General features: G+C 35.1%; 1 protein-coding gene across 1 annotated transcript in view; it reads right to left on the reverse strand.

The window, feature by feature from the left end:
- The window catches only part of LOC150101174 (DEP domain-containing protein 1B-like), a 171,005-nt gene that overhangs the window by 76,633 nt on the left and 69,777 nt on the right, over positions 1 to 24,595 (reverse strand). Inside the window, exon 6 of the mRNA XM_090401267.1 lies at positions 15,515 to 15,562. Coding sequence (XP_090257393.1) covers positions 15,515 to 15,562 — 48 coding nt within the window. The remainder of the gene's footprint in view (positions 1 to 15,514; positions 15,563 to 24,595) is intronic.

A 24,595-nucleotide genomic window follows, 5' to 3' on the forward strand; every position in this document is an offset into this window, starting at 1 on the left:
TTTTTACCAATAGAAGCACAGTTCTTTAATTTCAGCAGTGGAAGTAGTTCCCTTACTTGGTCTCCCTCCTCCTCCTCTGAAAAAAAAGTTCCTTAACAATTTCCTAATGCTGCTCCTTTTGCAGTTCTTTCAGCTCCTCAGTGGTAAGCTCTATTTGATGATTTTCCACCAACTCCTCCACATCAGCATTGTCCACTTCTAATCCCATGGATCTGCCCAGACACACAATTTCATCAACCACAGATTCTGCTAGTTCTACAGGAAAACCTTCAAAATCTATGCCTGTCACACACTTAGGACACAATCTTTTCCAGGCTGAGTTTATAGTTTTCAAAGAAACTTCCCTCCGTGCTTTATAAGCCTCAAACAATGCAATATATTAAGTGCTTTTTCCAAAAGTCCCTGAGGGTCAGTTGTGTGTCAGATATCACTTTGAAGCACCTTGGAAACAAAGCCTTTGTATAAAGTTTTTTGAAATTGGAAATGACCTGCTGATCCATGGGTTGGATAAGAGAAATGGTATTAGGAGGTAGAAATTTGACTTTTATAAAGTTGTGCTCACCCAATCATCCTCCAACCCTGGGGGGGGGGGGGTGAACAGGAGCAATGTCCAGCACAAGAAGTACTTTTAAAGGTAGATGGTTCTTTTCAAGTAGTTTTTTTTTACACTGGGGGGGGGGGGGGGGGGGAACACTTCATTGATCCACTCTATAAAAAAACTGCCTTGTTACCCAAGATTTACTGTTAGATCTCCACATCACATCTGGTTCGCTTTTTATTACACTATTTGATTTAAATACTCTGGGATTTTCTAAGTAAAACACTACCAAAGGTTTAATTTTATAATCACACCAGCATTACCACACAACAAGAGAGTTAACCATTCCTTTATCTGTTTGTGTCCTGGCAGAGTACTTTCTCTTCCTATGTGATATAAGTTCGTTTAGGCATCTTTTTCCAGAAAAGTCCTGTCTCGTCACAATTAAATACTTTCTGAGGAATAAATCTCTTCGTCCCTACATAAGTTTTAAATTCATCCACAAATTGATTAGTAGCCTCTCCATGCCTTACTACACTATGGATATCCAAGTTTTCTTTTTAAAATGCTCAAACCATCCCCTACTCGCTTTAAAATCATTGCTGTTGGCACTAGGTCCAGGGGATTAACACTTAAGGTGACTATATAGTTGCTTAGCTTTTTGGCAAATTATTTCCTCCAAAATACTGTCACCCGCCATTTGTTTATCGTTAATTAACAAAACACATTAACAAAAGTTTCTCCATTTCCTCCACAGCCTGATATCGTTTAGATACAAAGTTTTCATTCCTTTTGCAAGATGTAATGTTTGCAAGATAATAGTACAGATTGTCGATTTTGCAATGTTGTAATCTTTAGAAAGTTCAGAAATATGAATTTCCATTTTCCCATTTAACTATAAGTTCTTGCTTGAGTCTAATAGTTGGTCTGGGTGCTCTCTTTTTCTGTTTATTTTCATCATTGCACTTTTTAGGAAACATATTAACTAATTATTTAATAAACACCACAACACAACTGAAAAAAAAAAAAAAACTTTGAATTAGAGAGTAAATTTATCAAAATTACGACACACACTAAAGAATGGATTCACAGCACTTGAACAGAACCAAAGACATTGATGCATTGATTGACACAGAACTTGAGCAGAACCAAACACATTGATTTCTATCTTGTTATTCAAGATAGAAAAGAGTACGAGAGAAAAAAGTGCCTATTACTTCAAGACTATTCAACTTATGGGCCCTTACACCTGATCATACCTGTAGTCAGCTAAAACAGACAAATTTCTTATTCAAAATGTTTTTAATTGGGATGAAGATCAAAGAGAAAAAGCTTAAAACCTTTTTTGGTCACTCATCTAGATTGTGAGGTCTTCTAAAAGTTCATAAACCAGGTACTCCATAAAGACCAGTCACAGACTGTATAGGATGCCTCACTTATAACATTTCTAAATTTTTATCCAATTTACTTTCTACTTCAACTAGAACCGCTACTTATATTAAAAAAAAACACTTTGGATTTTAAAAATAAAATGTCTGATCTTCATCTGGATGCTTCCGATATTATTCAGATGTTGATTATTTAAATTGCTTAGACGTTGTATCCTTGTTTACTAATATTCGTTTATTTCACACCATAAAAATATTCGATAACAATTTCCTTCAGATATTGTTAAATTATTTGATTTTGTAATACTTTCTGGTTATTTCTCCTTTAAAAACAAATTATATCAATAAATTGAAGGAACAGCCATGGGCAATCCTATTTCTCCTACTATTGCTAACTTCTTCAAGGAACACTCTGACCAATGTATTTTTGATAACATTTCACCTAAATCTACACATTGATACAGATTTGTGGATGATATTTTTGCAATTTTGAATGCTTTTCCTCTAAGTTACAGCAGTTTCTTTCCAAATTAAATGCACTTTATCTCATAATCCAATTCAACTTAGAAGAAGAAGTAAATAACCAATTAGACTTTTTAGACCTTCTAATTCTTTGTCAACCAGTGGTAGGTAGCCTATATTTTTCAGTTTTTCAGAAGAAGACTCATTCTTCAATTTCACTTAAACTTAATTACATAGTGCTGTCATATTAACCTGAAAGCCCTTTTGGGGGATACATATCAGGAAATTGATAATGACGATTCCACCTTTTTATCTAACTGTTTTAAGGATTCTTTCATCAAAAAAGCTTTTAAACAGTTATGGTATTTCTACCTCTTCTCTTCCAGTACAGAAGAAATAGCTTGCATTCCTATCCCTTATGTGCATGATATTATTGAACACATAGCAAAAGTTTTAAAACCACTGAATATTTTTGGTGTCTTACACCTCATCAAAAAAAAAAAATCACCTTTCTTGCTCCTCCTTAAGACAAGCTTCCACCTCTTGTGAGTTCTCTCATTTTGGACAAATCTGAAGATCTGCTTTTATTTTCTAGAAGAACACAAAGCTTATATTAAATACCATGGGCCTGAACAGCCTAGACTTATCAACACTAAACAGGGAGTTTATTGAAACAAGACCTTCATAAAAGTTCCCTCACAGAATCTCGTTATAAAGAAGAGAGTGAAACTTGACTTCACTAACTTAAATACATATGATGGTATTATGTCTATCCCCTTTATGGGAGATAAGAAAGATCAGCAAATTTAAAAAGTACTAACTTTATTTTGTTTATGAATGTATATAAGTTAGGATATTATTGACCTTATTTAGTTATCATACAGGTGGTGCTTTTTAGAATTGTATGTTATTGTTTAATTGCATTCTGCAATCTAGTATTGATGATGCCTATGATACTTAGGTGAGACAATGACAAGAAATGACAGAATATTGGTAGAAAGCATTCAAGAGGAATGCCATCAGGAGTAAATTTCAATACCTGAGGTAGAAAAAGTCATAAAGTCAAAAAAAGTCAAATTTCCAGATATCCAAAACTGGAAAAAAGTTTTTCCTGTTTTGCATATCTGGAAAAAGAGCATACAATGTTCCAAGAGAAAAGCTATTCAGAAATAAGGGTAACAGTTATTATAAGGGGGTAAATGGAATGTTATACAGAGCAATACATAGTCTATATTATTATTATTATTATTATTACGGGTATCTCCATGGAGTCAGTAGACTCATCGCGGGAGACCCAAACTAGCAAAACAATATCTGTCATATCTCTTCTTGAATTCATTTACAGACGAAGAGCTCACAACTAAGTCAGGCAATGAATTCCACTCATTCACCACCCTCCAGGCAAAAAACCTTGTTCTGACACCTTTGTTAACCACACTCTTCTTTAATTTCCAGAGATGACCTCTTGTTCTTCCATCACTATCACACAGCTGAAACATTTCCCCTGCATCAATCCTATAAAAACCTTTTAGTAATTTGAATGTTTCTATCATATCCCCTCTTCTTCGCCTATCAACCAATCTCTGCAATCCACAAGCTCTCAATCTATCAATGTAGGGAGCATTTTTTATATCACTCACCAACTTGGTCACTCTTCTCTGAACCCTCTCCACAGCCTCCTCATCTCCAAGGAATCCAGGTGACCAGACCTGAGCACAGTAATCCAAATGTGGAAGTATCAATGCTTTATAAAGGGGAATAATAACCTCTTTATCTCTGGATGTCAGTGTGTTCCTCAACAACCAAGTAATCCTATGTGCAATCTTGGACACCTTAGCAATGTGTCCTCTGAACTTCATCTCCCTATCTACCAATACCCCTAAGTCCCTAGCCTCATCAATCTCTTGGAGTACCTTTCCATCGATGTAGTACACAGCTGGTAATCTTTTAATCCCAAAATGCATGACTTTACACTTTTCCACATTGAACTGACATCCATTTTCTTTTGCCCATTTTACCAGCTTATTTAAATCCTCCTGCAAACTTTCAACATCAGCTTGATTTTTTATTGCACTACACAACTTTGCATCATCAGCAAACAACTGAATATCTCCCTTTAAGCCGTTTCCTATATCATTTATATACAAATTAAACAACATTGGCCCAAGCACAGAGCCCTGAGGTACACCACTGGTCACCTGCCTCATTCTGGACTCGGCTCCTCCATACACCACCTTATGGTATCTCTCCCTGAGCCATTCTCCTATCCATATCACCAATTTAATATCCATTCCCATCTGCTCCAATTTGAGTAACAGTGTTCTATGGGGTATCCTGTCAAAAGCCTTAGCAAAATCCAGAAGTACCACTGTGTAGCCAGTTCCTTTGTCCAACTCGGATGTTATTCTATTATGAATAGTTAATAGATTGCTAAGGCAGGATCTACCTTTAACAAAACCATGTTGGCCTCTATAGAGTATCATATCCTGATCCACCCATTCTTGAATTTTGTCTTTAACCAACTTTTCCAATACTTTTACCACTACTCCTGAGATGGTGATTGGTCTGTAATTCAATACCGCAGTTTTAGAGCCACCCTTATGCAAAGGAACCACTTTGCCTAACTTCCACTCCCTAGGGACCATACCAGAGTTCAAACTTAAATTAAATATCCAGGTAAGAGGGGTTGACAATTCATTTGCACATTCACGCAACACCCGAGCTGATATTCCATCTAAGCCTACTGCAGTGTTTGCATTTAAGTTTTGCAATATATTTAATACCTCTGATTCTTTAGCTTCAATTCTCACATTAGGTATTGCTATAGGTATAGAGATATCCTCACTTGGGTGATAGACTTTTGAGAAGTGATCACTCAGTAACTCGACTATTACATCTGATTTTGTCACCTCAATACCATCAGCACCCACTAAGGTTATCCTTCCGAAGTCATTCTTCCTCCCACTTGCCACATAGCGGAAGAACTCTTTGGGATTACCCTTGATCTCTTTGGCTAAGGTCTTCTCACAATCCGATTTAGCTTTTCTTACCATGCTGGCAACCTTCCCAGCTTGAGCCTTGTACTGCTCATGGGTGTCCTGATCACCCTTCTCCTTGTAAATTCTCCACAACACTTTCCTTCCCTGCAGCTCAAGCTTGATACCACTGCTCATCCATCCATTGCCTGCCTTGTTTGACCTCCTGACCATAGGGACACAATCTGATATTGCTTTCCTCAGATACCCGCTATTTAAATCCATTCAATATCCAATATTTAAACCATTTTGGAAGTTAGAATTGGAAGAAATAAAGGCATGTAGTTTGATGTATATTAGGTGCAACTAACTGCATTATTCTTCATCTTTATGAATTGCAGTATGAAAGAAAATTGTATTAAACTGATGTCAGCATCGGAGATATAATATTTAGCTCTCTGCTTTATGCAGATGATGTACTCCTAAATAAATGTAGTGCAATTCTCCAAGATTCTTTATGTAAACTGAATAATAGCTATAGCAGATTTGGTATGAACGTTAGCAATAAAAAGACAAAAATCTAAGGAACCTATAGAACAATAAAATATTTCAGCTATTTAGATACTATTTTTAGTGAAGATAGAAATTAAATGTGAAAATAGACAAAAGAATACACAACACTAGTATTGCAGGGAGTCAGTTGAATCAACTGATTAATTGTTCACTGAACACTAATTGAAGTCATTAAAAATTACCAAAATACTAAACTTGCACTACATAAGATAATGTTTAAATTAGTTTTAATTAAGAATTTCAGATTGGAGTTAGAAATAAAGCAGTTGATTAAAGACAAGTGACCACAGATATAAGTGTTTTGGGGGAGTGAAAAGATGGCATTAATGACAGAATCCTATTAAAAATGAAGATATCAGGAAGGAAATTGACATTGTTAGTATTGTTAGAGTTAATCTCAAGTGGTATGGTCATTATAAAACAGATGTGATGCAAAGATGGCAAGAAAAAAATTCTGAGGAAGATCTAGGTGATTGATAGTTAAAAGTGACCAAGATGTCCAAAATATAAGATTTTAAAATACAGCATTAGTGACAGACTAATTTGAAGGAAAAGTGCCAATAGGAAGTTATAATATAAACTCAATGCAGTACATCAAAGCATCCTTGTGTATCCTTTGAAGGTAAACAATCATGAATCTGATAATGATTTTTGACCAACTTTGTAATGTCCATTTAATTAATAGGTAATTGAGTAGAAAAGGACATTTTCTGGTTAACATATACAGGGTGTTCGGGATAAATTTGACAGTTTCGTAAGGAAAAAGAAAATCTTCTTTGTATCTATTAAATTTAATGAATTGACAAAAACACATTACAGGCAGAGTTAATTACAATACTATCAACAAGATTTACTCAAAATAACCACCATTAGCATCGATCACAGCTTCAATTCTGCTTCGGAACCTCGAACAAGCTGATGCTACAGTCTCCCTGGGAAGGGCCGCAAAAACTGTTTTAATTTTATCCATTAACTGGGCTTTTGTATTACTGGAAGTGCGATTGGTGTCTTTTTCAACTGCGCCCCATACAAAATAATCCATGGGGTTAAGGTCTGGGGAGTTTGGAGGCCAAACATTTGGACTGGTGAAGTCGTAGAAATTTTCAGACAACCATTTTTGACTTTTCCCAGAGGTGTGGCAAGGGGCCGAATCCTGCTGCCATACATACGGCCTACCATTGGCTACCCTTGTTATCCAGGGCTTGACTACAGTTAGCAACTCCACGAACAAAGCCCGAATTCCAATGCCAGGGTTCTTCAACACCTGTTCCTGCAGATTTGCGAGGAATTCTGCTGTACGAACGCAATCAGATCGTCTGCTAGGGATCTTTCTTCTTGCTACATCCTCGTAGTCACCATTGCAAGTCTCTAGTTCATGCCTGATTGTTTTTACTGTATTCAGGGAGCATTGGGCAGCAGTCGTAATATCCTTATTTTGATGGCGGGCACGAATCATCATGATAAAAGTTATTCTCTTCCATGATTCAGGTGGGTTCCAGCTATCCATCCTTTCTGACATCTTGTATATGAATGAAGAAGGGTCCAAACTTTTAAATGAAGAGAAGTGTGTGTTAATACATGTAACTTACGGAAAAATATAATTAATTATAAATATGTCAAATTTATCCCGAACACCCTGTAGTACCTCCCCTACACACACACTTTTTTTTTTTTTTTTTTTTTTTTGCATAGAGTAGAGAAAAAAGTACATCAAAACTGACTTCATTACAAATGTTAAAAAGCACAATTTGATATAATGCACTACAGTGACTCTGGAAATACTGATGATTTATAAAGAGTTGAGCTACATGTTAGATGTATACTAAGCTATACAAGACTCGCAATAAACTTGTTCACAGCAAATAAAAATGAATGCTTCAAAATCACAATATTGTTACTGCTATACCTTAATTTTTTTCCCTTCTTCTCTTTAAGGATTAGGCATCTGCCTGTTTCTAGCTTCACTGGTCTTCCTCTCTCTTTCCTTACCTTTGGTCTATATTCACCTCTTTTGGTAGCTGATATCTTCCATCATAAATAGATGTTCTTTCCATTTCTCTCTGTATTTCAACATTCTACATTAAATGCCATTGGCATTTAATATATTTACAAAAATTGTAGAAACTTTATTCAAATGTATTTGAAAAATGTATTTACGTTTTTGGTGGTATTATCGATAAAGAATGCATATATATATATATATATAGATAGATAGATATAGTTTGATTCATTTTTGTGATTTCTTCTATTATTATTTGCGAATACACGATTGTGTATGTGATCCTCTGTCATCAACTGCTTTTGAACACTGATCTAAGTATTTATTTTTGATGCATGGTTATATATAAGTGATAATTAGTAGGAGAATATTTTTTACAAAGAAAATAACATATTATGAAGATCCAGACCACTGTTATTTCAAGTAAATGTTTATTTGGACAAATACCTACTCACACACCACTACCTTATTTCTTATTGACATTCTCAGGAAAAATACCTAGGTTCACTGAAAGGAATAGTGGTTATACATTTTCTTTATTTTTTATGTCAATTCAATTAACAAACCAGAGCTCTTTTCACGAACATTAACAAAATTTTCTGCATTATTTTAAAAGAGAAAGATAAAAAGAAAAATGAAGTCAATCTTTTTGATAACCAATTCACTAATAATTGTTATTCAAAAACAGCTTTTTGAATTATTATACACAGAAAAACCACAGCGCTTGCTATCAGAAGACCAAGATACATGGAATATATCTTGGAATAATACAGAAGCAATGCAGACCAGCACCATAAGTATGGACTGCATTGCTTCTGTATTACAAGAAGTTAACATCAGAGTGGTTTATAAATCCATTCAAAAACTTCAGAGCCTTTTAAGATCTTCAAAGAACAATATTCCTTCCAAGAAGTATGAAATTTTGTTACTTCTTCCACTATAAGATAGTGGAGGAAGTTAAAAAATTCAAGAGGGCGAATTTTTTTTGAGTTATTTTATAGATTGTCAACAGCAATATGCTCACAATATATGAAATGTATCAGAACAAACTGTACATATTTCTACAAGCAACGATGAAATGAAATGATCAACAGTTTTAGAGTATTTTGACAGTAAGCGTTGCTTAGAGTCAAGTCGTAGATAACTGGAAAAGCCTTCATATAGCCTGTAATGAATGCAGATAACTGACTAGTGATTGCAATCCAGTGTCCAAATCCTCACCTTTTCATAATGTATCTATAATTAAGTATTAACGGGATAGTGAACAAATGAATGCAGACTAGTAATTTGAGACTTAATTAAAAAAGAGAAAATGAAAAGAAAAAGTGTAATTCAGTATCAGGTAAAACCACAGCTAATTATCATGGTGCAACATAATCAATGTTGCACAAGCGACAGCATTACCATTCAAACAAGACCCCTCATCCCCACACAATACTTTTTTTTTTTTTTTTTTTAAAGGAAAACAAAGTGAAGATGAAAAGTCAGCTACAGCATACAACCTCAAACTTAATGGAACTGATGATAGGCAACGTTGGCACATGAAACATCAATGTGAAACAGTTGTAGCCAGCAGAAGAATTACAAATGCCACATTACTGTTATTACTCAAATAAAGAAAGTACTATCCCAATGTATAGGTGAACCATTTTCATTTGCAAAACAAGTTAAAATAATAATTCCTTCAAGGCTTGATGAAATTTGGTATTTACTTTAGTACACGTTATTAAAATGTTGTTTAACATGGTTGTTTCAATGCAAAATTAAGCAAAATAAAAGCATGCCTGTAGTACATTCATGGCAAAAACAGTTCTAGGTTCATGAAAATTAACTATTATTTAGATATTGGTCAAGTATGGATGAATAACAATTTAATTACCAACTAGTTTTGCCGGCTTGTGCTGTCATCACCTGTCATCAGGGTACAATCAGGAAAGCAAAGAAACAAAAATTACAAGCTAAACGTTAACTGACAATTCTATTTCAATAACAAAATAGTAGTGCGCGTGAAACAATACGCGTGCCGTGGATACATGATTTACTTGTTGAGATGCATTTTGTACTTTGCACTGAAGTTCATTTCTTGTGTGCTTATTGATCTAATTAAAGTCTTCCATATATCTGGTAGGATTAAACCTTGGTTCCTATTGAGTTATTTGTGGAATGGGCGACTGTAGCAGCTTCTTTGAAGATGCTGGAATGGTAGTTTTCTTCTATATATGGCATAAGACTTATTCCATTCAATAATGTGGTTGGTTGTAGAGAAGTGGAAAGAAAGGCCAGAAATATCTTGTCTGTTGTTTCTAACATAGCTGACGTTCCTTTTGTCTCACTTCGAAGCTTCTACACATCTGAGCAATGTAACTTAGACCAGAGGAACAAGGGATGTTATAAACTCCTGTATGTTTGTAGAAAGGATTGAAATTTTTTGGTGGTCTTAGAAATTTCTGGATAGTTTCAACTGGCTTGAAGGTCACTCTAATAATGTGTGGTTTTAGGATGTGAGCTAGTTTTTTTTAGAGATGGTACCAACGTATGGAATAGTTATAGTAGTTATATATTGGATGTCATCAAGTTGTCTTTGTGGTATATCAGAGAAGAGAATCTTGTTAACAAGTCCTCTAGGGTAGCCATTTAGGAGTAGATCGTTTGATATTTTATTTAATTCTTCTTGTAAATCGTTATGGTCTGTGGTGAATTGTATAGCTCTTTTCTTTAGCATATGAATAATGCTGAGTTTTTGGGAGATGTGGTGGGATGAGCTAAAGTTTAGATAATGTCCAGTATTTGTTGGTTTTCTATAAACTGATAAGTTGACACTGTTATTTTCTGTTTTCTTTATTATGATATCTAGGAATGGTAGTTGTTTGTCCTTTTCAAGATCAAGTGGGAATTTGATAGTATGGTGAAACATGTTGATTTTGTTTAGGTAATCTAATAGCTCCTCCTTTTTGTGGTTCCAAATAATAAAGATGTCATCAACAAATCTGAACCATGCCTTAGGTTTTGGATTAATTTGAGATAAGATTTTACTTTCAAGATCTTCCATAAATAAGTCAGCACACGAGGGTGAGAGGGGGCTGCCCATGGCCAATCCGGTTAATTGTTTGTAAATTGTTTTCTTCCATACGAAATAGTTAGAAGATAGACAGTGGCTAAACAATGAAGAGACGTCTTGTGGGAATAAATTGTCTAAGATGTTGATAACTTCAACCACTGGAATGTTGGTAAACAGGGAAGTGACATCAAGGCTGGCAAGTATATAATTTTCAGAGATAGAGATGTTTTTTAATTTTTCTATAAAATGTTCAGAGTTTTTCATATAAGTATCTGAATTATGGATGTGTTGTTGTAGAATTTTAGCTAGATATTTTGACAGTAAATATGTTGGAGAGTTGATTCCATCCACTATTGGGTGTAATGGGGAGCCATCCTTATGCTTTTGGAATGCCGTATAGTCTTGGAGTTGGAGGATGCATAGATTTTAACATTTTAATTAGATCTGTAGGCCAGTTTGTCATCTGATGTAATAATTCATCGGTATTGTTATGGTTTTTTTAACATAGGATCTGTATTAAGTACATTATAGACAGATGTATCCGATGTATCTTTTGTGTTTAAGATGACAGTGCTGTTCCCTTTGTCTGCCTTAAGTATGATTATGTTTTTGTTGTTCTTTAAGTTGAGTAGTGATCTTTTTTTCCATAGGGGGTGACATTGGTGTGAGGAGATCTTGAAGGAGACGAGAGGATTATGCTGCTTTGCAATCTATGGTCATTAGCTGTAAGTTGTGGTAGTAGTGATATTGCCTTCTCTAAATTGCAGATGAAATCCACTTTACATATTACAGTGGGTAATATCTGTATTAAGGCAAAATTGAAGTCTTTTTTGAGAATAGCGGGTTTAGGTTAGTATGTGCTTAGATTGGTTAATGATTACTTTGTTGTCCGGTATAGAAGGTTTTGACTCAATAAGATTATTATACAAATGATTGAATTTCTCGATTTGTGTTCATTTGCTATTTCTGAAGGTTTTTTCTTAACTTGTGTAAATCATATTATCTAGAACTTGCCAAATATCTTCATCCATGCTATTAGAGATGTCTATGAAGAACTCATAGCATCTTAAATGACGACAAACTGTCATCTTAAACACAAAAGATTATGAAGACAAACAACAATCTTTTATCGGATACATCTGTCTATCTTCTTCTTCTTCTGCAGCTTCTCCCACTTAAGTGGGGTCACTGTTGATAATGAGTCTCCTCCACACCTTCCTGTCTTGGGCTGTCACCACATCCAAGTTCTTCATCCTCAAGTTCTCTTCTACCAGCTCCCTCCATCTCTTCTTTGGCCACCCATGCTTCCGCCTTCCTTGCACATCCATCTGCATGACCCTTCCTCCCACATATTCGTCCTCCCTCCTCATCACATAACCAAATCATCTCAACAATGCCTCCTGTATTTTTGCTCCTAAGTTTGTAACTTTCACTGTTCCCCTGACATAGTCATTTCTCAGATGATCCTTTCTGGTTACACTGCACATCCACCTAAGCTTTCTCATCTCTGCTACTTCCATCCTGCTGATGTTATTTTTCCTCAGGACCACAATTTCTATAGCATATGTCATAGCTGGCCTCACTACTGTCCTATAGATTTCGTCTTTCAGATTGATCGGCACCCTCTTATCGCATAACACTCCAGCCACCTCCCTCCAGTTCCTCCAACCCGCTTGTATCCTGCATCCCACTTCCTTCTCAGCTCCTCCAACTTCTTCCACTGTTGAACCTAAGTATCTAAAGTCTCTCATCTTCCTGATGACATTTCCTTCCAGCTCCAGATCTGTCTCCTGTCTGCCGCCCACTGTGCAACACATATACTCTGTCTTACTTCTGCTCAGTCTCATACCTCTCTCTTCCAGTACTTTTCTCTATCTTTCCAGTTTAGTTCCCGCTTCCTCTCCTGAATCTGCACACAGCAAGATGTCATCTGCATACAACATTGTCCAAGGCGCATCTTCTCTCACCTCCTCTGTTACCACCTCCATCACAATATTAAACAGAAACGGACTTAATACTGACCCTTGATGCAAGCCAACTGTTACTTGAAAACTTTCTGTCTGTCCCAGAAAGGTCCGAACACTTGTCTTCACATTTCTGTACATTTCCCGCACCAGCCCGACATATTTCTCTGGAACCTTCTTCTCCCTCAGACACCTCCAGACTTTTTGCCTTGGTACTCTATTGTATGCTTTCTCCAGATTAATAAATGCCAGATGTAGCTCCCTTTGTTTCTCTCGATACTTTTCCATCATCTGCCATAACCAAAAGATAGCATCTGTTGTTGATCTACCAGACATGAAGCCAAATTGTTCCTTTGCAATTCCACCTCCTTCCTCGATCTACCATCAAGAACTCTTTCTAGGATTTTCATTGTGTGGGAGATCAACTTTATTACTCTGTTTTTACAGTCTTGTGCATCCCCTTTACCCTTGTAGATGGGAACAAGAGTACTCTCCCTCAATTCCTCAGGTATATTTTCCTGTTGGCAAACTTTCATGAACAGGTACCACAGCAGGTCAATTCCCTCTTCCCCTAGTGCCTTCCATGCCTCCACTGGAATTCTGTTGGGGCCCCACCGATTTTCCATTCCTTATTATAGACAGATACATCTGTCTATAATGTACTTAATACAGATCCTATGATAAAAAAACTATAACGATACCATGAATTATTACGTCAGATGACAAACTGGCCTACAGATCTAATTAAAAAGTTAAAATCTATACATCCTCTAACTCCTAGACTATACGGCGTTCCAAAAGTACATAAGGATGACTACCCATTACACCCAATAGTGGATGGAATCAACACTCCAACGTATTTACTGTCAAAATATCTAGCTAAAATTCTACAACAACACATCCAAAATTCAGATACTTATATGAAAAACTCTGAACATTTTATAGAAAAATTAAAAAACATCTCTATCTCTGAAAATGATATACTTGCCAGCCTTGATGTCACTTCCCTGTTTACCAACATTCCAGTGGTTGAAGTTATCAACATCTTAGACAATTTATTACCACAAGACGTCTCTTCGTTGTTTAGCCACTGTCTATCTTCTAACTATTTCATATGGAAGAAAACAATTTACAAACAATTAACCGGATTGGCCATGGGCAGCCCCCTCTCACCCTCGTGTGCTGACTTATTTATGGAAGATCTTGAAAGTAAAATCTTATCTCAAATTAATCCAAAAACTAAGGTTCAGATTTGATTCAGGAAAATGATTCAGATTTGTTGATGACATCTTTATCATTTGGAACCACCAAAAGGAAGAGCTATTAGATTAGCTAAACAAAATCAATATGTTCCCATACTATCAAATTCACACTTGATCTTGAAAAGGACAAACAACTATCATTCCTAGACATCATAATAAAGAAAAAAGAAAATAACAGTGTCAACTTATCAGTTTATAGAAAACCAACATATACTGGACATTATCTAAACTTTAGCTCATCACACCACATCTCCCAAAAACTCAGCATTCATATGCAAAAGAAAAGAGCTATACAATTCACCACAGACCATAATGATTTACAAGAAGAATTAAATAAAATATCAAACGATCTACTCCTAAATGGCTACCCTAGAGGACTCGTCTTCTCTGATATACCACAAAGACAACTTGATGACATCCAATATATAACTACTATAACTATTCCATACATTGGTACCATCTCTAAAAAACTAGCTCGCATCCTAAAACCACACATTATTAGAGTGACCTTCAAGCCAGTTGAAACTATCCAGAAATTTCTAAGACCACCAAAAAATTTCAATCCTTTCTACAAACATACAGGAGTTTATAACATCCCTTGTTCCTCTGGTCTAAGTTACATTGCTCAGATGTGTAGAAGCTTCGAAGTGAGACAAAAGGAACGTCAGCTATGTTAGAAACAACAGACAAGATATTTCTGGCCTTTTTTTCCACTTCTCTACAACCAACCACATTATTGAATGGAATAAAAGTCTTATGCCATATATAGAAGAAAACTACCATTCCAGCATCTTCAAAGAAGCTGCTACAGTCGCCCATTCCACAAATAACTCAATAGGAACCAAGGTTTAATCCTACCAGATATATGGAAGACTTTAATTAGATCAATAAGCACACAAGAAATGAACTTCAGTGCAAAGTACAAAATGCATCTCAACAAGTAAATCATGTATCCACGACACGCATATTGTTTCACATGCACTACTATTTTGTTATTGAAATAGAATTGTCAGTTAATATTTAGCTTGTAATTTTTGTTTCTTTGCTTTCCTGATTGTACCCTGATGAAGCCGAAAGCACAAGCCGGCGAAACTAGTTGGTAATTAAATTAGTTATTCACCCACACTTGACCAATATCTAAATGATAGTTAATTTTCATTAATCTTTGTGGTCAAGAATTAACAATTTCTAATATGTTCTAGGTTCAGTTATTGTAATGATGAAATAATTTCCACAATTATTATTAATTAATTCAGAAATACATATAAAACAATGTAATACATACAAATACTTACAGTCAGTAAGACATCTCATTGCTGAAACAACCCAATGTGGAAGATCATCTAATAAATAAATACATATATGTATTTTAGGTAAAATGCTCATTTTAGTAAGTTTGTATATATCATAAAACAAACATCAAGTATTTCATAGTTGTACAGAATAAAATGAGGAAAAAAAAGCATATTACAATTATCTGTTACAATGCAAATTGATTACAGTTAATTCATACTACAGCAAATGCTATTATAACACAGTAGGTTTGGCATGATTTCTATGACTGACTAATCTAATTCACGATTATCAACATTTGCAGGTAAAGGTAGAACACGTCTAGCCACAAAAAGACGTGTTCTATCTTTACCTGCAAATGTTGATAATCGTGAAATAGATTAGTCACAGTCGTAGAAATCATGCCAGACCTACTGTGTTATAACAGCATTTGCTGTAGTATGAATTAACTATAATCAATTTGCATTATAACAGATAATTGTAATCGGCTTTTTTTTTCCTCATTTTATTCTGTACAACTATGAAATACTTGAGGTTTATTTTATAAAATATACAAGCGTACTAAAATGAGCTTTTTACCTAAATGTAAACTGGATCAGCTTGACCAGCTCACTGATATAAGAAACAGTGATAATGAACCTGTTGCATTAACATGAATTTTTTTTTTAATTTTTTAATTTTTAATTTTTTTTAAAACTCTACACATAAAAGTGTCATACATGAGCAAGTAGATAAGGTGGAAGGAAGGGGGAAGCGAGAGAAAGAAGAAACCTGTTGCTGTGTTTCTTGAACTGCTGAGGTTTCAGTTCTTGTGGAAGGCTGATCCAAAGAAATAAGTTGCTAATGGAGATAAATGTTCATATGATAATTCTACAGTTGAACCGAGTAGATATTGATCACTAAACTGCCTGTTAGAAGAGAATGCAGGGCTGAGAAGAGAAAAAAGCAGGTCTGAGGTAAGAATCAAGATCATGTGAATAAAAGATAGAAACCAAGTGATAAAATTTTGTACTGAGATTCTATGATCAAAGGCGTACCTAATGCAAGTGTAACAGAATCTTCTTTCCCTGGCACAAAAATTAATAATATTAGGGATACTATTTGGATGCAGAAAAGTAAACAAGAAGGTGAAGATTGAAGTATCCTGTCACTCTATGATAGAGGCAAACATAAACAAGGTGTTCATGGCAAACAAATCAATATGCAGGTTGTGTAGAAGGAATAATGTAGGGTTTGTGAACCTATGGTCTCAGTTTGAGTGAAAGAAGGATTTGTATAATGTTGATGGCTTGTACTTAAATGGTTTTGGTGTTAGGTGTCTAGAGAGCTTTGGTCACCGCAAGTGCTGAAACACAAAGTCAGAAAAAAACAAGCAATTGAGATGGATGCAGGTGTGTGTGTGTGTGTGTGTGTGGGTGGGCTCCCATGAGGCGAGTGAGTGTGACAATGACCAAAAAATGCAGAATTTAGTCTCGCAAGCAATAATATTAAATAGGATAGTCAATTCAGGAAGTAAAAGTGGATTGGGACCTAAAAGGATGCTACAGTTTCTATAAACTAATGCCAGTTGTATTAAACAAGAGGAAGGAGTTTTGGCATTGGTTAGTGCAATCTCACCAAAAGTTAGTGAGACTTGGCTAACAGCACAGATGATGTAATTACAGGGAGAGAATGTGAATTGTTTAGTGTTTCAGGGAGGATAGAGAAGATAGCATGGGAATACTACTGGTCATAGCAGATTAATTGCAACCAAAAAGAATAGGAGACAGGTGGGAGGGTGGTTCTTTTGAAGCAGCCTGGTATGAGACTGAGGCCAATAAGACAAAATATATGGTTGGCTACTGCTATAAGTCAGGGGGGTTCCAAGTATGATTTGGAAGACATGCATGAGCAAATTACTACAATGAGTGAGGGTCGAGTAATTATTATGTGGGGGGACTTTAACTATGGAGATATAGATTGGAAAGATCACATGGCAGGAAGGAAATGGAATTTATACACCAACTGAAAGATAATTACTTGAGGCAACATATGATGACGAGGATTCTGGGTATGAAAGTATTGGATCTGGTCACTGGATCAGAAGACTTATCCATAACGACGTTACCATGGTATGAAATAGGATACCATGTTACCATATCCATAACCAGATAGGAGTTAGATGGATGAGTAATATCATTAAGCACAAGCTGCAGTAGAAGAAAATGCTGTGGAGAGTATATAAAGAGGTGACCAGCAAACTCGTGAATAGCACAAGGCACAGGCAAGAAAGGTGACCAGCATGGCAAGGAAGACAAAATCAGATTGTCTATCAGATTTAATCAGAAAATCAAGAATCTAGACAAGGCCAAAGGAAATCCCAAAGAGTTATTTCATTGTCACAAGTAAGAGGAAGAATGACTATGGAAGATTAACCTTAATGAGTGCTGGGAGTGGCAAGGTGAATTACTCAGTACCCACTTTGTAAGAGTATATCATTCAGTTAGGTTACTGCTGTAACATATATGACAGAGACTGGTGTGGGAACAGAAGTAGATGAATTAGAGGCTCATATGATATTGTAGAATTTCATTGTCAATATGGCCATAGGATGAGATGGGATATCAGCTCACATTTTTTGAGAATGTGAAAGGGAACTGAGAGTCCATTTGATTAGGTTCTTTAATTTAAGTCAGCTCTGACAAAGTTCCAAGGGAGTGGGAAAAGGACAAAAAATAATTCCTTTGCATAAGGGAGGTTCTAAGATTGCAATAGCAAATTATAGACCAATTAGTATATCTGAGGCAGGGTAAAACTACTGGAAAAAAAAGTTGATCAAAAAAGAGAATTAAAAGAATATGACACTCTATAAGGGGACAACATGTCTTTGTGAAGGTCAGTCATGCCTTAGTAATTTACAAAATTTTTATAATAGAGAAACAGCTGAGTTGGATAAAGGAAATGGCTATAATGATGATTTTGCAAAGCCATTTGACAGAATACCACATGGAACTGTGTTAAGCAAATCTGAACAAATGGGTATGGATATGACACTGGTTATATGAATATGAGAGTGGCTAATACTAAAAGAAGATATATGGAAGAGCAGAATCCAGGAGAAAGCTGGTGACTAATGGTGTGTTGCAAGATTCTGTGCTAGGACCACTACTGTTTATTTTGCACATAAATGATACAGGAAATTATCTGAAGGGAAATATTCAGTTGATTGCTGATGATAAAGAATTGAGTAAGGTAGACTACTACTTAGTGAAAACAATGAAGAGAGCATGCAGGATGATTTTTAAATAAGCTGTCACAGTATGGGCAAAAAGATAATGGATGTTAGTTTAATTTGGAGAAATGTAAAAGGTATGCATTTTGGGATAAACAGATTACAAGCTATGTACCACATTGATGGAATTATACTCCAGAAAACAGGTGAAGCTAGGGATTTAGGGGTGGTAGCAGATAGAGAATTAAAGTTTACAGGGCATATTGTTAAAGTTGCTAAGGGTAGCTCATAGGATTACATGGCAAATGAACACACTAACAAGTAGAAGTTTTTATTCCTCTTTATAAGACCTTGATATGCCCACATCTGGATTACTGTGCTCAGGTCTGGTCATCTGGGTTTCTTGGGGGGGATGATGTGAAGTAGTGGACAGAATCCAGAAGCAAATGACCAAGATGATGAGTGATCATTGGAATGCTCCCATAGCATTTGGCTTGATGGGGACAGAACAAGAGAGTATTCATGGAAGTGAAGTAAGAATGTAGTTAGTAAGGATGTGTGAACTAGATTTTTCACATGGAAAGTGGTGAATGAATGGAATGCAGAGTCAGTTATGAGCACTATGTATGTTAATGCATTCAAGGAGAGGTATGACAGATAATACTATGTGATTGTTGATAGCGATGTTTTCTCCCTGGTGCAGGACACTAGAGTGTAGAGGATTTGAAATTGGAAGTGATCAGTATTTAGTTTTGAGCAGAATAAAATTGAATTTCATATCGAAAAGAAGAATATATATAAGAAAGATTTAAAGTGAATAAAAGTTCATCAGCTCTCAGATATGAACTGTAGACTAAAATACACAAAGATTATTGAAGAAAAAATGAAAGAGTTTGAGAACAGGAACCAAACCTTGGAGATTCAGTGGCAAGCCCTGAAAAAAACACTGATTCAACCACAGAAGCCGTATCTATTACTGTTGTAATAGATATGGTATAAAGGTCAGCAATAACAAGACAGAGACAATGAAAATAGGCAGAACCATTGAAAATATCAACTGCATTGTGAATGGAGAACTTGTAGAACAAGTAAAATATTTCAGCTACTTAGGCACGATTTTTAGTGTAGATGGTAAGTTAAATATTGAAATAGACAACTGAATCAACAAAGTTGGTATAGTAGGAAATAAACTGAATATATTTATATGGAATAAGAGAGAAATTAGTCAAAACACTAAATTAGCTGTATACAAGACAGTGCTTAAACCAATTTTAACTTATGGATCTGAGAGCTTTGTTAGAAGTAAAATACTTGACCAAAGACTGCAGATATGAGAATTCAGAGAAAGATTAGGGGCATGAACAGATGGTATCAATGACAATATCATATTAAAAATGAGGATATTAGGAAAGAACCTGATATTGTCAGCATCCAGGAATGCAATAGCAGAGCTAATCAAAAGTAGTATGGTCACTTAAGCAGAATGGGAGAGGAAAGATTAGCAAAACAAGTGTTCTCTGCCAGGTTGGCAGGAAAAAGACCTAGAGGAAGACCAAGATATAGGTGGATTGATACAGTAAAAAGTGCCTTTAGAAGACAGAAATATAAGACCTAATAATATTGGAGTCTTGACATTTAACACATTGATTTGGAGGAAAATTGTAAATAGGAAGTTGGTAATGATGTAAATTTTTCATGTAGTACCATCATATTCTGTACACTCCTTGAGGGTATATATCAGGAATTTGATGATGATGATGATAAAAATTAATTGGTGACAATTTCTTTTTCAAATTTCCTGTATAATCTTATATTCTGAAAAGGCAAAGATATTGCTATCAACAATAACATAGTTAATAAGACTTTTCCTATTTCTTGTTGTTCTTTCCATGTGAAATGGTGGACGTGTTGATGGCTAGAACATAGTGTTAAGAATGACTAGTGCACGTCCTGAGCAGAAATCCAAGTACAAATCATTATTATTAGCTATGCTGATTTTTCTAAATCTTCTCAATACATTTTCTGTTATTGGTATTCATTTCATAATCTTCTGTTTAGATTTTCAACAAGGACCAATTTTTCCATTCTCTTCACATCTGCTGTTTTTTTATAATGATTTGAAAAATTCCTCCACTTCTTCCTTAACAGAAGCTTTTAGGATAACATAGAAGACACTGTTAGTTCCCAATTTTCATGTTTATCTACTCTTTCTTTTATGCTGCTTGCTACTAAAGATCATTCTCATATTTAGTGTTGAGTGCTACAGTCACTTCCTTTCCTTGATCATTAGTGTCTGAATATCTTGCATTTGTTATCTAGAAGTATCTTACCTGTTTTTGTCTTCTCTGTTTACACCACTTATGTTAATGTGGCACACCCCTAAATCTTCTGCTAGTTCCACTTCTTTTCTGATATTGATTTGTTTTCTGTCTTGATTTCTGCTGATGATAAGTTGGAGTACAAGTTTGTTCTAACTGACTTTTCACTGTTCATCCTGGTTCTTTGACAAAAGCAATGATTTTTTTTTTTTTAAACTGGGCACTGCCAGCATGTTATTTCATTATATTATATCCCATCATTTGTTTTGGTTTAAACCAATATGGAATACAATTTTGTCAGCTAAATCACAAATTGTTAGCCCTAATTCACTGAGCATCCAGGCAGATCCTAATAGGGCACCACAAGGTTAGGATCAGATATTAGGCCTAAAGTTTATTAGATATTAGACCTAATTTTTTTTTCAATTCAAGAGATAAGGAAGAATACATGTATAACATTAGAATTTCAGATGAATATTTCAGTTGCTTATAATGAGATGATAATTAGAAAGAAGGGAGAAGAAACAGACATTATATGCTGAATGTTTTTTTTTTTTTTTTTTTTTTTTTTTTTTTTTTTTTTTTTTTTGAGTATTTACATCTGGGTCTGGCTCCCATTGTTTGGACCTAATAATTTGACAATTATTAGGTCAAAACCAGTCTGAGTAGTGACCTCCCTCATACATGTCTGCTAGGAGATGTGTTTTCATTATGGGAAATACTAAGGATAGTGATCAGAGCTTACTCCACCATTACTACGAGTTGCCCTCACGAAAGGTTTGCTTATGCTTGGATCTGCTGAAACTTTTATAGCTTCAATATTCGGGATGAAACTCTTGTAGTTCCTCTAGTCAGCTATAAAATAATGTTGGATTCAATATCCACTTAATTTGAATAATTTTGCATAGCCAAAGTGAAGCCTTTTAGCTATCTTTTTCAGTAATACTTTGGTGCCTTTGGTGATGTGATATCTTTTTTGGCAACTTGTATGGTAAAGTACAAGTTCTGCATCACTTCAACCTGAGTATTTACATCTGGGTCTGGCTCCCACTGACAAGACCTCAACAAAGGTTGAAACCGGTCTGGATAGTGACCCCCTCATAATGTATAACATCATACATGCCCGCTAGGAGATGTGTTTTACATTATGGGAAATACTAAGGATAATGATTAGAGCTTACTCCACCTTTATTACGAGCTCCTGTCATGAAAAGTTTGCTTATGCTTGGATCCTCCGAAACTTTTATAGCTTCTATATTTGGCATGAAACTCTTGTAGTTTCTCTATCATCATCATCATCAAATTCCTGACATGTACCTTAAAGGGTGTTTAGGATATGATAGTACTACATGAAAAATTTACATCATTACTAACTTCCTATCTACAATTTTCCTCCAAATCAGTCTGTTACTTGTCTAAACTCCAACATTATCAGATCTTATATTTCTACAGTCTAAGGCAGTGGTCTCCAAACTTTTTTGATCGCGTACCCCCAAGACAGAAAAAATAAATAGCACATACCCCCAATTGATTGAGCAAAAATCTATTGTAATAAGTATTATAAAGAGAAAATATGCCTTGTATCATCATAATAATTAAAAACGCTAGATATTTTTATACATTATTTTTATTATTAACAGCTTACAAACATATTTATTACAATATTTAATGTGAACAATGGCCTTGCATTTCTTTCATAATTTCTTGAAATTCTGGTTTGATAGCTTCTGATACTGCGATACGTTACTTCTTTAAATTATCTGCAATGATTTCTATATGTCTACCAATAGTATTTGCTGATAAGAGAATACATTTTGGTTTATCTGCATATTCTTTTCCATGGATCATTTCTACCATTTTTATGGCGATTGGGAGTACAAGTGTTTCCCCAATGGTGTGTGTGGCTTTTGGTCTTTTGCAATTAAGAATGCAACCTCAAGATATGCCTCCAAATATTTATTGTTAATTTTAGTGAATTTTTTTTTTAAGTTGTTGGATTGAGAATTACATGTCTTCAAACATCGTTCAAAGAATTGTAAAGATTTGTGTTCATGTTCAGGATGTTTAGTTTTTAAGTGTCTTACTAATATGATGGTTTCATACTTCCATTACATAGTGTCTCATGACACAATGCACATGTAGGATGAGGTTCATTGTTGACTATTGTCGATGTAAATCCCCATTTCAAGTAGTCTTCTTGATAATTTTGAACTTTCTTGGGCAAGGCTTTGTTAAGTTTCAGATTAATGTTTTTATCACTTATAGAAGAATCAATCCTATCTTTTCCTTGTTGTTCGTCTGATGTAGAAGTACTATCATAATTATCTTCAATTCACGGTTTCTTTGGAGGAAATTTTTTTTAACCATTTATCCATTTTGTGAGGGTTAATTTGTAAAATTTAAATATACTTAATTTACTATTGATAATATCAAACACTTTTAAAAAATGTAAGCAATTTTTATAATATTAATTCACTATTTCTAGTATAAACGTAAAAGTAAGCAAAAAAAGGCGTTGGAATTGCACAGAAACAATATATACTAAAAAATCGTTACACTTACTACTACTAATAGTCAAGTAATTAATACAACTGTGGTGTCATCTGTAGATAGCAGGATAACTAAGCAATTTTCCTTCTCTAGTTGGGCTTATCAACACTAGGATGCTCTACAAACAATGGCAATGATAAGAAGTAAGAGATTTACTCCCTAGTTTTAAAAAACATGACAGCTTTGCCACGGATGATTATGTGTGCAAAGCTCCAATGTGCGCTACTCGCAAATTTAAGTTTACAGGATATTTATAATGTCTTTGTCTATATTAGATATATGTTTAAATGATGAAAGAAAGTAATATTTTTTATCTTTAATTAATCACTTAATTTTTTTCCTATCAATATAAAACTTTTTTTGACATACCCCCATGTATCGACTCGCGTACCCCCTGGGGTACACGCACCACACTTCGGAAACCACTGGTCTAAGGCACTTTGTACCGTATCAATCCACCTATATCTTGGTCTTCCCCTGGGTCGTTTTCCTGCCATCCTGGCAGAGAAAGTAATTACTCCATACGTCAAGGATATATTTTTCTCCAGTTTTCATATCACCTTTATCGTCTCTAACTCCTTTTACTCCTCTTTCCTCCATTTCTAAGCTTTTTCAACAAACTCCAGAATATTTTGCCACCTTCTTGATATTTATTTTCTATGTTCTTGCCAAAGTCTTGCCATGAGTTTTGTTTAGCTAGTTTTATGCAGTGTTTAGCTTTCTTACATTTGCCTCTGTATTTTCTAAGAGCACAAGCTGATTTATTTGACAGGAACTATTGATATGCTTTCTTCTTTTCCTTCACCACCTCTTTAACTTCCTGTGTCCACCATGGAGTTCTGATTTTTCTATCCTTGCAGACAACCTCACCACATGCCTCTCTGGCTGAATCAATCAGGGTTTTCTTCAAGGCTTGCCACTGAATCTCCAAGGTTTGGTTCCTGTTTTCAAACTCTTTCATTTTTTCTTCAAAAAATTATGAAATAAGAGAAACTGGTCAAAAC

This window comes from Typopeltis vanoorti, chromosome 12, assembly GCF_054136105.1.
Source record: "Typopeltis vanoorti isolate ZY-2024b chromosome 12, IOZ_Tvanoo_1.0, whole genome shotgun sequence".
Taxonomy (NCBI): Eukaryota; Metazoa; Arthropoda; class Arachnida; order Uropygi; family Thelyphonidae; genus Typopeltis; species Typopeltis vanoorti.